Below are 14,955 nucleotides of genomic sequence, written 5' to 3' on the forward strand. Positions count from 1 at the left end.
GCCAGGCCCGCGCCCCGCAGCCCGCGCCCCTCCGAGGCCCGCGCCCCCGCACCGCCAGGCCCGCGCTCCTCCTCCGCGCCCCCGCACCGCCAGGCCCAGACCCCCGCCGCCCGGCCGCCCGGCGAGCTCACAGGCCCGCGCCGCCGCCATGGCGGAAGTCCACAGACGTCAGCATGCTCCGGTTAAAGGAGAAGCCCCCGCGAAATCCTCCACACACAGAGATGAGGAGGAGCTGGGGATGGCGCCGGCCGAAACGCTGACGGTCTTCCTGAAGCTGCTGGCCGCCGGCTTCTACGGCGTGAGCTCCTTCCTCATCGTGGTGGTCAACAAGAGCGTGCTCACCAACTACAGGTGGCCGGGCTGGCGGGCGGCGGCGGCGGAGGAGGAGGAGGCGCGGCGGGTTGGGGACGGGGGTTCGAGCCCACCCGGGGATGCCCCTCGGCCGGCCGCGCTCCCCGCGGCGGCGGCGGCGGCGGCGGCAGCGGCGGGCTGGGGGCTGGGGACCGGGGTAGGCGGGGGGGGGGGGGGGGGGGGGGTGGGACACAGCGAGGCCCGTGTCCAGGGACTGGCGACCCGCGCGGCTGACAACCTGGGGACCAGCGTGGCTGCACGCCCACGCGCCCGCCGTCGCCACTGTCACTGGGACTCCGGGGCAGAAGTTTGTGGGGTGTGTGTGTGTGTTTTAAAATCTTCATTTAAAAGATTTAAAACCGTTGACGAGGGATCTCCGCCTTAACTTTCTGGAAAAATCAGCTGCAGGACGCCGAGGCAAGCTGTAAAACGGGACAAGATGAGACAAGTGGCCGCCCTAGGCTACAGAAATCGAGGACTTTATTTTTTGGATGAGGGGCAGGCAGGCATTGGTGTGGGTTGAATCAAAATGCATTTTAAGGTTGTCAGTGTGGAAGTTGAATTCACTATATACCTTGAGGGCTTTCTGGCCGTTTTCAACCCCTTTCCTTTTCTACTTTTTTTTTTGTAGATTTCCGTCCTCGCTATGTGTTGGACTTGGCCAGGTTAGTTGGAAGGAATCTTGGGCATTCCGTGGTCTGTGTTGTCAGAACTTCTGTGTGTGTCTTTATATGCAGAACAGTGCATCTGTGTGTGTTCTCTGTTTGCAGATGGTGGCCACGGTAGCAGTTCTCTGGGTGGGAAAGGCGCTCAGGGTAGTGAAGTTTCCTGACTTTGACAGAAATGTACCTCGAAAGGTAAAAGTGAGAAAGAAGGAACACTTTATTTTTATAAAAAGGAGCCATTCTGTGGCTTAAGGGAAAAAATCAGCGCCTTGCATATTTAAAACTGCAGTCTAGCTCCATCCCCACTCCACGAGGGCAGACAGCAGAGCTAACAGGTAACAGTGCATGCCAGAGAAGTGCCAGCATCTCTTGAGAATGAAGATAGAAAATCCTTCTGCTTTGATTAAGGAGTTTCTGGTAACAGATCTATCCACTTTAGTCACGATGCTCCTCTGTTATTATTGCTTTTTTTTTTTCCAGAGGAGGGATGTTTTCATATTCTCCCCAATGCTTCTGTGAGACTCCGTGTGAGAACTAAATGCTTCCTCTCGTTCTGTGGACATGGGAGTCTCAGGCTCACACAGTATCATATTTTCAAACAAGTGATGTTTCTGCCTCACGTGGTTGATCATGTTTATATTTCTGTGTCCTTTCTTCCTGCCACCCCCTTCTCCCCCTTTTTCCGTCAGCAGTGTTGTGTATCAGAGGATAGTTAATGTTGTTTGGGTGTTTCATGGGGGTCAACACTGTTCATGAGAGCTGATCTTACGTTTCAAGTGGAAAGAATTTGACTACATAAACAGAGCTGTTTCTATTTGAAAGGACTTTGTTGTCGCGGCCTTTCTCACTGAGATTTGTTACCCTTTTCACTTTTCCAGACCTTTCCACTACCTCTACTATATTTTGGGAACCAAATCACCGGACTGTTCAGCACAAAGAAACTGAAGTATGGATAACTTTATTTTTCTAGTGGGGTTAAAATAATGTAATCTTAAACACCAATGTCATATGACTGTGTCATGATTGATGTATGGGGGGGGGCGGGGGTTGACAACAAAAACACCAGGAAACTCCCACTGTCAAATAATGAAGATTGGACCCAAGTTTTGGTTTCAGAGTTGTTTATTTGAAGCTAAGGGATGAATTTTGTTTTGTTTGCCTTCTCACTATCATGTTAGAAGTGATCAAACATTGTCAGGGGTGAGGTAGGTTTTCAGATTTATGCCAGGCTTATAGGATTTTACATATATATATATATATATACATTTATCTGTACACACACACACACACACACACACACACACACACACATATATATTTTCCAGGTAGGGTCCTACTTTGTAGCCATGGATGACCTGGAACACACCATGTAACCCAGACTGGCCTTGAACTTGTGGTACTCCTCTTGCCTCAGCCTCCAAAATACTGCCCTCATGTATGGTTTAGGATTTTACTTCTGTAATACAGTTCATAAACACTGTGTGTTTTAGGTGTGTGTTCCACGCAGCAAGTCAGATGATGGACATAAGAATTTCCACAGGTTTCCTTTTAACACAAAGCAGCTAAAGTCTGATGGAATCTTGACATAAGCGTGATTACTACGTCAACCCTGACTGTGTAACTGGAGAGCCATTCACTTTTAGAAAGGAGCAGTAGTTGTAGTCCATGGCAGTGCTACATAGTGCCCGCTTACCTCCTAGGTCTTGGCTTCTGACTTTGCGGTGGTGTGTGTATGTGGTAAATACACAGTGGGAAATAGTTTAGCAGAAACCTACATGAGCCAAATGAAGCCCTGACATAGTAAATGATTGTAAACAGTATGGAGGGAGGCTGGAGAGATGGCTCTGTGGTTCAGAACACTGGCTGCTCTTCCAGAGGACCAGGCTTCAGTTCCCAGCATTCACACCAGGCAGCCCACTTGAGATCCGACACTCTCTTCTGCGCATACCCACACACATGTATGTAAAATTAGAAATAAAATCTTAACACAAAAACAGTATGGAGATCTATAAGGATCAGAGGCAAAGAAGTTTTTGTATTCTCCTTTCTGATTCTTTTTAAACCAAGCACCCTGAGAGAATGACCAGAATAACTCTGGGGAGAGTTCTAGGAAGTCAGATTTGTCACGGGAAGGGAATCCTTTTCCATCTCATTACCCACTTGGAAAGAGATACAGGCCTACAGCAAAGTGCTGCTTATATAAAATTTGCTTTTTTTAAACAGTCCATTGTCATCTATGCATTCACACTCTTCCTTTGATTGGCAGACAAGTAGAAAGCATTTTAGAGTGAAATATATTCAGAAATTCTTACATTGTAAGAGGCTGGATGTTTGATTAATACAAGCAAACTGCTCTAAGAATTTAGAGGAATGTCCATAAAAACAAGTGTTTCATGGGTAAGATTTTCATAGACATTTTCTTAGTGGTCTAGAGAGTAAGAAGGGAAGTTAGGCCAGTGAGGAAGGAAGAAATAAGAAGAAAGAAAGAAATATTAAAGACTAATGTGGCTGGAGTCAGGCTATTTGCATAAATTTCAGAGTGAAACTTAAAAGCATATATTATTAGCCTGTGATAATAGATGCATGGTTTTACCATTTTGTAGTTAATGTTTTAAAGGCTTTTAAATAAAAAATATTTCTCCAGGCAAATGAGGTTAATCAGCATGGAACTTGCATACAGTCGGAAAGAGATTAGCGTTGTTTAAAACTACCGATTTGTAGTTTTACAATTACACACTTTGAAGCTTTATTTCATTTGCTTGCTTTTCTTTTCCAGCTTGCCCATGTTTACAGTTCTGAGACGGTTCTCCATTCTGTTTACAATGTTTGCTGAAGGAGCTCTACTCAAGTGAGCTTTATTTGTAATATATTGTCCTTGTTTATAAGACTGACATTGTTATTTATGTGCATGTGTTTGTGTGGATGTTTGCCGGTGTGTGGTTGTTTGAGACCAGGTGAAAGCGTTGCGTTCCCCATAGCTGAAGTTATAGGCAGTTGTGAGCAGCCTAATGTGGGTGCTAAGAATTTTAACTCAAGAGCCATCTCTCCAGCCCCATATGTTTATTCTTTAAATACTTTTAAACACCTTGAAAAGATATCCAGCATATGTGAAATATTAAATTATCTGTCTCGCTTCTACTTTAAGTTTTGACAGCTTAAACAGGCTGATTACCTTGCTACCAGAATTAATGTAGTGGGGAAGGTTACAGACCACAGTTAGAAAGCTGCCCGAACATGGGATATGCCGTCTAGAATTCTTTTGTCTGTTGCTACCATTGGGCAAAGCCAGGTCAGAATCTTAGGTATAGATTGTAAATAGTGTTCATGTCTTGGCTACTCTTACTGCAAAAGTATGTGACCTTTTTCTACTTAAAAGAAACTTTGACATGAAAATTCCAACTCAGTGATAATAAACAAATGGTATGAATAAGAGAGAACTGGGTATAGTTATTTCGGTAACAAAAGGAGTTTTTACCCCATCTTTTAAATACCTAGTTTCTTGGAAATATTCGGAATGTGATTGTATTTGGGTTTTTTGAGGAAAACATTCCCTTCGTTTTGTCATTGATGTAAAATGAGTCTACATGGATGAAGTCACGTGTGTATATTTTCAATTATTTTGTAGGAAGACTTTCTCCTGGGGTATTAAGATGACTGTATTTGCAATGATTATTGGAGCATTTGTAGCTGCCAGGTAAGATGTGGGCCTGTAGAGCTTGTTATTAATTATCAATAGTTATTAATTTAAATCTTGAGCATCTGAAAATTACTCAGAAGACTTCCAGTGTTAAGTCTTCTGGGCTATATTAGATCAAAGCTAGAGAAATGGAGATTTGGAGGATTCCTAAAGTCAATTTACGTAATTTAGGATTTGATACTGTCTTCTGCTTGCTGAGCACATACCACATCCCATGCCGCACGGTATATTCGGCATGGACACATTTATGTATTCTTTTCAATTCTGAGGGATATGGTGTTCCGGTTTTATAGTAGAAGGATCTCTTCTGTAACTCTCAAGGGCTAAACCAAGTCTGTCTGAAGTCAGGTCTGTGATTTTATACCATGTGAATCCTTTCACTTTGCATGCTGTTAAAGAAAGTAATATCTGCCCTTCTCTGAGACGAGGCAAAGAGCAATGAATCTTTTTCCCCTGTGGAAAAGGAATAGAAGCATTGCCTCATTTGGCCTTTCTGAGGACGTGTCACAAATGTCTATTACATTGCTGAAGCTTTTCCAATTTTTTTAAAGGTTTAGTTTTAAAATATATAGAGGAAGGCACAAGGTAATGATACACTTTTAAGATGAGAAAAACATGAATTACCCTACTTTGATGATGACGTATTGTATACATATGCAGGCAGGCAGGAGGGAAGGTAGGTAGGCATGGGGAAAATACATACATACCCCTAGACTGAAAATTGAAAGGGTGTCTGGGAGCCTTCTAGACATGGTCCCCAGCTTGGGGGTGTGTGGGTAGATCTGCTGTTGCTACGAACCTGTTTCCCTTTGGGAGCCCATTGTGCGTCTTCAGCTCATTAGATATGCTTTCATCATATGCCTGTGGTGTAAGTGTATGCGGTGGGGTGTCGACATCTAATTCGATCTTACATTAAATCTCCCAAGCGAAATCTCACTCTTTTTAAAAACATATTTTTTTTATTACATTTATTTATTTTGGGTGTGTGTACATGTGCCACAGGGTGCACGTGTGGAGGTCAGAGGACAACTTGTGGCACTCTGTTCTTTCCTTTCACTGTGTGGGTCCCGGGAATAGGACTCAGATTATCAGAGTTGGTGGCAAGTGCCTGTACCAGGTGAGCCATCTTGCTGGCCCCTGAAATTCCATTCTTGGGGAAAAACAAAGAGGGCAGTGTCACTGGTTACTGGAGTTTGGAGCTGAGTTCCTTTCCCTTTGACTGTCTTGCCTCGTTTTAGCAATAACGAGTTCAGTAATTCCACATACCTTTCTTAGAGGTGCAACACTGAACTCTATGTATTCTAAAGTATTTCCTTGGTGTCAGTGAGCCAAAATCGTGCTGAACAGCAAGGCCTCCTTGCATCTCGCTTTGGCCTGATGCTGCAGTGAGCTCGAGGATTTCCTTTCCTAGTTCAGCCACGAGAATGTAGTGTCTTTACAGAGCCAGAGAACTTGAGGGTGTCAGATCACACTGCAGGTAGGTAGACTCGGTCAGATTTTCATTTATGGCTTACATTTACTGAGTTCTCGTGAGAATCACTCCTAAAGTGTAGGAACTTGGTTCTCTTGATCTCACTAGTTACACCTTGTCACTTCATTGAGCAGTTATTTAAGCACTTAAGTTCTCAGGACTTGCTTACATACTTTTGTGGTTTGATATCAGAATTATTATCCATATCTCAGAAATTCTACCCAGTGACAAGTTAGTCCTATCTTGAATGTGAATCTTTGGGGAAAAAAAAAAAAGGCTTGTTCACAGCTCCATCTTTTGACTTCCTGTCTTTGAAACCAGTGCCATCTGCTTTTATAGACTGGGTGATGTTTGCTTGCTTGTTGTCTGACTTTGACTTTAGAGAAGTATACAGTGAACCAAAATGATTATTACGTGTGTGGTGTGTGTGTGTGTGTGTGTGTGTGTGTGTGTGTGAGAGAGAGAGAGAGAGAGAGAGAGAGAGAGAGAGAGAGAGAGAGAGAGAGAGAGAGAGAGAGAGATTTGTTTGTTCTGAGGTAGGGTCTTAACTGTGTAGTCCAGGTTGTCCTGGAGCTCGAACTATAGCCCACACTGACCTTAGCTCGTGACCCTTCTGCTACAGCCTCCTAAGTGCTGGTGTGGCAGATGTATGCCACGATGGCTGGCTGGCTGTATGATTGACTCTTTGTGGTGACATGTGTAAGCACGGATGTTTCTCATAAAATTGCCAAATGTGGCCAGGCCTTAGGAAATGCTGGTAGCTGGTAAAATGCGTAAGGTTTGCCTGGACATGGACATGTTGCTGCAAATACTTTAGGCCAGACCTGTTTAAAATTAACTGCATATTTTTAAAGGCGATCTTAAAGTGTTGCTTATGTTCTGCAGCTCTGACTTGGCATTTGATCTGGAAGGATATGTTTTTATTTTGATCAATGATGTCCTGACAGCAGCAAATGGTGCATATGTGAAGCAGAAGTTAGATTCGAAAGTAAGTAGAACTCTACAGCTTCTCCATCAGATGCTCACCGATGGTGGGAACGTGTGGGATAAAGAAGCATACTCTGGAGGGTTGGGGAAGGACATAGGAGGTCTCTGAAGGTAATGTGTATATGTGTTCATGCTAATATAATAAATTTATGTTTGCCAGGCACTGTGGCTCAGGCCTGTAATCTCTGAGGGAGGTGGATAGCCCCGTGTTCAAAGCCTGCCTAGACTGCATACTGAGGCCAGCTACAAAGTGAAACACTGGCTCAAAAAAAGAAAAAAAAAGGAAAAAGATGTTGAAATCTCTTTAAATTAAATTGGGTTGTAATGCTGGCTTTTCTAGAAGAAAATTGTGTGTAAATATTGACTTAGAGTGAGGTGGGTGAAATAAGAAATGTCCACAGAGAAAAGTGTCTTCATGATTGTGGCTCTGTTCTAGAAGATTTGGTGAGGGACCTAAAGGAAATACGGGGAAGTTGGGGCAGTTGTGAGGGAAGTGAGTCCTGGAAAGGGCTATGGCACATGGATGCCTTTGAAGGCCAGGGAGCCCTGGGCTTGCTCTTAGAGAACACTGCCTCCCTGGGTCAGACCTCAGGCGTGTACTCAGCTTTTTGTCTTCTACTGGCCGTGCACACATGGGGGCTTTCCACACTGCTGTGTGCTTGGTCCCTGTCTACTTTACACATAGACACATTCGGTATTTGAGTCCTGTTTTGTTTGCTGCATTGTGAGGTTAAGTTACTGGAAGAAAGCAGCTGTCTGGGGTTCAGCTTTCTCTGTCGTCGAGCTCTTAGTGAAGTGGGGGTTGTCCTTAATGTCGTAATGTGAGGACTCATATCGATATTCATCTCAGATGTCACCCTCATTTTTCCTGAGCAGCTGATAACGTGTTTATCTCATAACTGAAGCTTGTAACCGATGTGTGTTCCTGCTCAGATTTTATCTTAGTAAGATGGCTTCATCCACTTGCTTCCTTGTCTGTATAGTATTTCTGAAAATTACTTCCAGTTCTTTCTGGAGCTCAGATGACAAGCAAAAGCAAATGTCCCACTCGGTAATGGTGATCCTGGTGGATTCCTGGTTGTTCTAGTTTTGAGGTGGTTTCCCATTGGCCAGGATTTTACCTTTCCCCCAGAAAAGTAGAGTATAGATTATGTGGCTGTCCCTGCAGGTTTCCTCAGAGCTGTTTTTTCCTTTCCTCCATTGAAGACACTACAGATTTATGGCTGACACTTTCTTTAAAATGCCTGCTTTTCCTCTTCTACTTACCTGCTTTGATGTCTGTGTGTCTGTGTGATTACATTTTAGTTGGAGTTACTAGTAACCATTTTTCATCCTTTTTAAAAAAGAGGAAGGAGAATAGCAATTTGCCCTCACCCTGATTTTACCATTAGCTCCTTTGCTGTTTTACAAAGTAGATACTAAGGCAGGACTGCCATGAGCCGGTGGCTTCAGCTCTCTGAAGCCGTGCTGCCCAGCAGTTCTCTGTGATGATGGAAATCATCTCTGCTCTCATTAGAGACATGACTTCTGGGAATGGGAAAAGTGACTGGTAGAGGTGAGAAACTAAATTAATGGTTTTGTGTAATTGTAAATGAATTAGCTTCATATGGCTAATGACTACTATTTTGGACAACACAGTCTAGAATACATTCCAGAACATAGGACAAAATAAAGGTTTCAGAGTATTTTTGTCTTAGAAGAGAGCTCTTCAGTTCCACACTTAGAAATGACTTTAGACTTACTTATATTAAAACTCTAAAGCTGCTGGGCAGTGGTGGCGTGCACCTTTTGTCCCAGCTCTCAGGAGGCAGAGGCAGGTGGATCTCTATGAGTTCAAGGCCAGCCTGGTCTACAAAGTGAGTTCCAGGCCAGCCAGGGCTACACAGAGAAACCCTGTCTTGAAAAACCAAAAACAAACAAATAAACCTCTATGGTTCTGGGGTATAGCTAAGTTGATTTCTTTGGAGATGGGTTTTTTAATTACTTAATTTTGAGACATGGTCTCACTATGCAACCCTGGTTGGTCTAGAACTTGCTATATAGTCTGGCTTTGAACTCACAGAGGTCTGTGTGTCTTGGCCTCTTGCATGCTGGAATTAAAGGCATGTGCTATCATTCCTAATGTAGCTTAGTATTGCTTGCCTAATATGCATGAAACCCTTTGTTTAATCCCTCTACCATATGAGCCCGAGTCTCAGAACTCTAGAATTGGAGGCAAAAGGGTCAAGTGTTCAGCCTTGTCCTTAGCTATATAGTGAGTTTGAAGCCTGAAGTGTTTATCTAATTATTCTTTATCAATAAAAACTCGGGAGTCAGATATCGGAGAAAGAACCTGAATGATAAGAGAAGTGATGAGAAGTGACCAGTGACCTCCTCTCTCTTTCCTTCCTCCATCCAAAAGGGTCAAGAATCTTTCTAAGCCCTACCCTATTACTTCCTGCGTCTCTCTATATGTCCTCAGTCCTCCAAAACCTCTATGGCTAATTTTAGTCAGTTAGAAGCTAGCTCTACCCTCTGATTCAAACTAAACTTTATTGGTAGTCTTGAGAGTGTCAGAATGCAATCAAAATATCCCGCAACAGAAACCAGCCTGAGATATATGAGACTCTGTCTCAAAAAAACAAAACAAAACAAAACCTTTGGAATCTGGGTGTGTTAGCAGCATTGTAACCTGAGCACTCAGGAGGCTGAACCAAGACACTTGTGAGTTCAAGGCCAGCCTGTACTGTGTAGTGACATCTGATACACTTGCAGTCTCCTAAGGGAGAATGACATTTAAAATCATTAGAATGCGAAGGGGGTGATGAAGAGTGTGGGCATTTGTGTTTTGTCACTTGTCAGCTCCGTGGTTGGTGTGTCTGTGTGTGTGCATCCTGCGCACCCTCTGCCCCGGGCTAGTTCACGTTCTGGTCCTGGGCACCTGTTGTCTAAGGTTGTGTGGTCTCACTGTTGATCCTTTCCAGGTAGTACACAAAGAGGCACAGCTTTCCGGTGACACTTACAGGTATAACTTATCCACTAGGTCTAACCTGGGGCCAGTGTGATCACACTGGTTTTAGTAAATCAGAATTGTAACTTCAGGCCTGCTTATAACCATGGGCCAGTCAGCTTGAGTCCTCGGACAGAAAGACCGGGGCCTATATTTCGGACTTGAATGTGATTATTTAAATTAAGACACTTTTTAACTTTAAAAACCATCCAGCATAATATACATATGTAATTGTACTAGTAATCTATGTATATTTAAATATACTTATCTGCTAGAACCAGCTGAAATAACTAATTGTTTACTACCTAGGAGCTGGGAAAGTACGGTCTGCTCTATTACAATGCACTGTTCATGATTCTTCCCACCCTGGCCATTGCATATTTCACAGGAGATGCACAAAAGGTAGGACTTTGTAATTATGGGTTATTTATTTACTGTTTATGGTCAAAAGTTAGACTTTTGGGTTGTTAGAAAGAGATGTGCTTATTAAGTGACCACAAACTGAGAATTTACTCTTTAGATCCTTAGTCTGCTGATGTCATGCTAACCTGCCTTCTTGGCATAAACATTTTAAATATTAAAATGGCTCAGAATAGGTCTCTGTGCCAGGACAGAGAAAGAAAAGTTTACATTAAAAACACTGTTGATTGATTGATTTTGTACATGTATAATGTGTTTTGATCATATACACCTTCCCCTTATCCTCAATTATCCCCTCCCACTGCTGCCTAACCCTTTGTTTCAAACAAGATCCCCTCCTGCTTTGTGTGTGTGTGTGTGTGTGTGTTCATGTTCCATTGAGAATAATTAGGTGTGCTTGCAGGAGCATGGGTTAGGGGTTGTTTATTGGGTAATTACCTATGGCTACACTTCTACACTGCTGCCCTCCTTCCTGTAGCTGTTAACTGCCAGTGGGTACTCAGGAAGAGGTGAGACCTTTTAAACTCCTCCCTCAACCAGGATGGATTGTTGAAGGGCTGGTATATATGTGCAGATGTGTGTAGGTGACCACAGCTGCTGTGTGCTGAGCATCACAATGGCCGTATGTCCAGAAGTGCTTCAGAGCATTCCTCCCTACCCTCTGGCTCTTAGATTGTATCCAGCTCTCTTTCATGTATTCCCTGGGGCTTGGACGGAGGAATTTTCACATTTTTATTAATCTGTAAAAGAGGAATGGAAGCAAACTATCCCTGAAAAATAAAAAAATTCTGAAGTATTAAAGCTCTTGGAGACTCTAGAGTTCTGTTTCTTTGACAGGCATTTTCTTTGCTTAAATCCCACCGTGGCTCCCCATCACCATTAGGAGGGGCTTAGCATTACATGGTGCCTTGACCAGATCAATAGCAATTTATATAGTAGTCTACCAATTTGATGTAAAAATTTACTTAAATAAATCCAGAATAAAATAGCAAAATCAATCCTAGAGAATTTTTCTGTAGAATATGCCCATATTTATAGAACAACAGGTATTATATTGTTAGAAATCACACAGTTTTGCAAACCAAACAGAAATGCAAAATTCTGCCAGTGATATCTGCCCCAAGGTTCTGCCTCTCAAACTTGAGCTTCAGAATAAATATGTTGGTTCGGCTTTCTTAGGGTGGCAGACCATGTATCAGTGAGAATTTGAACAGAAGCTTTTGAAATTAAACTACTCATAAATTCTTGAAGCTGAGACAGAATTTTGGCAACGTATGAAGCTTTTTGTTTTGCTCTTTTTTTTCAAGACTAACTCCCCCCCTTTTTTTTTTTAAGATTTTACTTATTATCTATACTATGTTCTGCCTGCATGCATGCCTGCACACCAGAAGAGGGCACCAGATCTTATTACAGATGGTTGTGAGCCACCATGTGAGTGCTGGGAATTGAACTCAGGACCTCTGGAAGAGCAGCCAGTGCTCTTAACCTCTGAGCCATCTCTCCAGCCCCAAGACTAATCTTTTAAAGAGCTATCTCAAGTCATTCTGAATATAGGAATAGATGTTTTAATGAACTATGGCCTGACTACTAGCAAGCCTAAACATGGCCTCAAAGTAGAAATTACTATTGCTTTGACTAATGATGTTAAATCATTATTCTGTGACTTTGAAGAAAATGGGATGAGAAACTTAGCATTTCCTGAATCTTTATTGTGTACTGGTCACTTACATGAAATATAATCTTGCTTTCTTAATAGCTGTGGGAAGTTTAAGTTATCCCTATTTTGTTAATGTGGGAAGAGGTTCAGGACATTAAAAAATTTGCCTAAGGTCACACTCTTGGGAGATAAGACTCCTGAAGGCCGTGGTCTGTAGAGATCTGGTCCTTCTAGCAGACTCTGGCTGAAGCAGCTTTTACTCTTGAGATTTAGAACAAAGGTGTAATAGATAATAACCTGTCCCTCAGGATAGGACAGATGGCTCCAAGTCTCAAGGCCAATGTGTACTTGAGACAGCTGTAAGGATTAACATGTTTGTGTACACTAAGGACTTAGCGAAGATGCAGTTTCCATCAGGTGTTGACAAGTATCTTGTAGCTACTTGGAACTATTAGCCAAAGGAGGTATGTCTTCATTCCAAAATGATGACAATTTGTATAGAAGTTATAACATAATTTGTGCATATTTCAAAGTTCAGTAGCACTTTAATCCCAGGATTCAGGAGGCAGAGGCAGGCAAATCTCTGAGTTCGAGGCCAGCCTGGTCTGTAGAGCCAGTTCCAGGGCAGCCAGGAATCTTGTCTCAAAAACAAGGGGGAAAAATAACCAGAAAGAAAGAAACCCAAATAGATCAAAATTCAGTAGTTCACATGTAGTTTAAATGTTCCAATATGACTAAGCATGTTTATTCATAGTGTGAAAAGTTAATTTACCACATACAATAGGACTAGATTTATTTTCCTTTTCTCTTGTGTCTTTAGTCAGGACAGTACATTTGTATTTTCTTTTTACTGTTTTATTTTTCTAATGACACTGTCAGATACAGGTCAAGAGAATATATTTTAGAACACTGATTTTGATGAGTATCAGTTCACCTAAAGATTTTCAAATTGGGATGATAAAGATGAGTATAAAAGTGGAACTCACTGCTTTGTAGTCATATCCCGTTGTGTTTTGCATTTCACGTTTGTTTAGTTTCACTTTTGCTATTAATTAATACAGCTCTTATTAAACATTTATTGGGGTACAAATAGACACTGGCCATGCTGTTTCTGTAACACCCTCTGCTTCGTGCTCTTGTTGTCAATATTGTCATATAGGAAAGTATTACCTGTCTCACTGGGTTGGACTCGGGTAACCAGAGAAAAGAGGATGAACTCACTGATATTCTTCCCTTTGAGGAGCATGTAGTCTTTCTGGGGAGCAGACCCACTAACATCAGAACTATACACTGGTGTAGGTTCTCAGGGAGAATTATTTGGGGGAATCTTGTGTATTTTTGTTGGGGTTAAGATAGATTTTTTCCATGTATATTTAGTTTATTTCATGTAAATGAAGTAAGAACATGTATGATGTAAGTAATGGTGTTGTGGTATGAATTAAATTTGAAGCTTAGGATGTGATCCTAACTTTGTGTTCTTAAATTCCCATGTATCTTTGAGAGTAGTCACTATTTCATTTTATTTCGGAGCATCTTTCCTGTGTTAAGAGAGTTCTGTGAGCCGGGCGGTGGTGGCGCACGCCTTTAATCCCAGCACTCGGGAGGCAGAGGCAGGCGGATCTCTGTGAGTTCGAGGCCAGCCTGGGCTACCAAGTGAGTTCCAGGACAGGCGCAAAGCTACACAGAGAAACCCTGTCTCGAAAAAACCAAAAAAAAAAAAAAGAGAGTTCTGTGTTAACATCTCTTAAAGATGTGTAAGAAATCTAGCTTAATGTTTAACACACAGGTGAGGTATCTGGTGTGAATCTGAGGTTGTGTAGGGTCTAGTACTCAAGTGCATGCCTGTCAGAAAATCTCATCTGTGTTCAGGTTAGGAGGAACTGGTGTGAGCTGAAACAGCAGTGTTCGTTATTCCGGTAAAGCTAGTTCCTAGTTCTTAGCCTTCCTCCCTCAACAGCCACCTCCCCTTCTCACCTTCATCTGTAGGCCTGGATGGCCTAGACCCTGGTGGGAACATCAGGCTGCCCTTGAACTGAGAGCAGTTCTCTTGCCTCTATCTCCTAGTACTGGGGTTGTGGTTGTGTGACACCATACCTGGCTGGTTCTTGGTTTTCTTGCCTACCATATACAACAAGAAATGCTAACCTGTTTGGAGGCTTGTTTTAGAGACATGACTCAGAGCAGTGACTTAGAACAGTGATTGTTAGGTGGAGCCAAGGTGACCTAAGGCATCCTTAGGACCCAAAGCATATTACAGGACATTGACTGTCACACTGTCAATCACATTTGTCCTAAGGCTTGTTTCAAGCGGTCCATGATAAAGTCTGGGATATGTGGCAGATTTCAGGTGTTTAGTAAGTTGGGCTCATTGTCAGTTTGTGTTTTTTATAGGCATACTTTCCATGTGTGTGTGTGTGGGGGGGGGAGGTGGTGGTGAATAAATGTGTATATATGTGTCTACTTTCTATAGAATTGATGCTTCATGTGTATGACACTTTATCTTTAAGGCTGTTGGCGAATAAACAGTTTGAGCCTTCTGGCTGGAAGTCATACTTCACCTGTAGGGTATGATGCGTTGTACCTGACAAGATGCTTCATAAATAATTTTCCTTGATCCTTGTTAAATACTCTGAGGAGGGTTGTTACCTGGTTTACAGAAGTTAGGGGGATTCTCAAGGATGTACAGTGGTAGAATTTAGATTAGAACCTCTGTGATGC

General features: G+C 42.6%; 1 protein-coding gene across 3 annotated transcripts in view; it reads left to right on the forward strand.

The window, feature by feature from the left end:
• The first annotated feature begins 89 nt into the window (after positions 1-89).
• Positions 90-14,955, forward strand: part of Slc35d1 (solute carrier family 35 member D1) — a 47,178-nt gene continuing 32,312 nt past the window's right edge. The window contains exons 1-8 of one of the 3 annotated variants that reach the window (XM_052715777.1): positions 94-351; positions 983-1,016; positions 1,122-1,208; positions 1,895-1,962; positions 3,793-3,864; positions 4,642-4,710; positions 7,070-7,172; positions 10,470-10,562. In XM_052715777.1, the coding sequence (XP_052571737.1) occupies positions 149-351; positions 983-1,016; positions 1,122-1,208; positions 1,895-1,962; positions 3,793-3,864; positions 4,642-4,710; positions 7,070-7,172; positions 10,470-10,562 (729 nt within the window). In that variant the 5' untranslated portion in view covers positions 94-148. Of the gene's footprint in view, positions 352-982; positions 1,017-1,121; positions 1,209-1,894; positions 1,963-3,792; positions 3,865-4,641; positions 4,711-7,069; positions 7,173-10,469; positions 10,563-14,955 lie in introns of all 3 variants that reach the window. The other 2 variants (XM_052715780.1, XM_052715779.1) reach the window with 2 other exon arrangements.

Source organism: Peromyscus californicus, unplaced genomic scaffold (genome assembly GCF_007827085.1).
Source record: "Peromyscus californicus insignis strain IS unplaced genomic scaffold, ASM782708v3 Scaffold_5__1_contigs__length_169319896, whole genome shotgun sequence".
Taxonomy (NCBI): domain Eukaryota; kingdom Metazoa; phylum Chordata; class Mammalia; order Rodentia; family Cricetidae; genus Peromyscus; species Peromyscus californicus.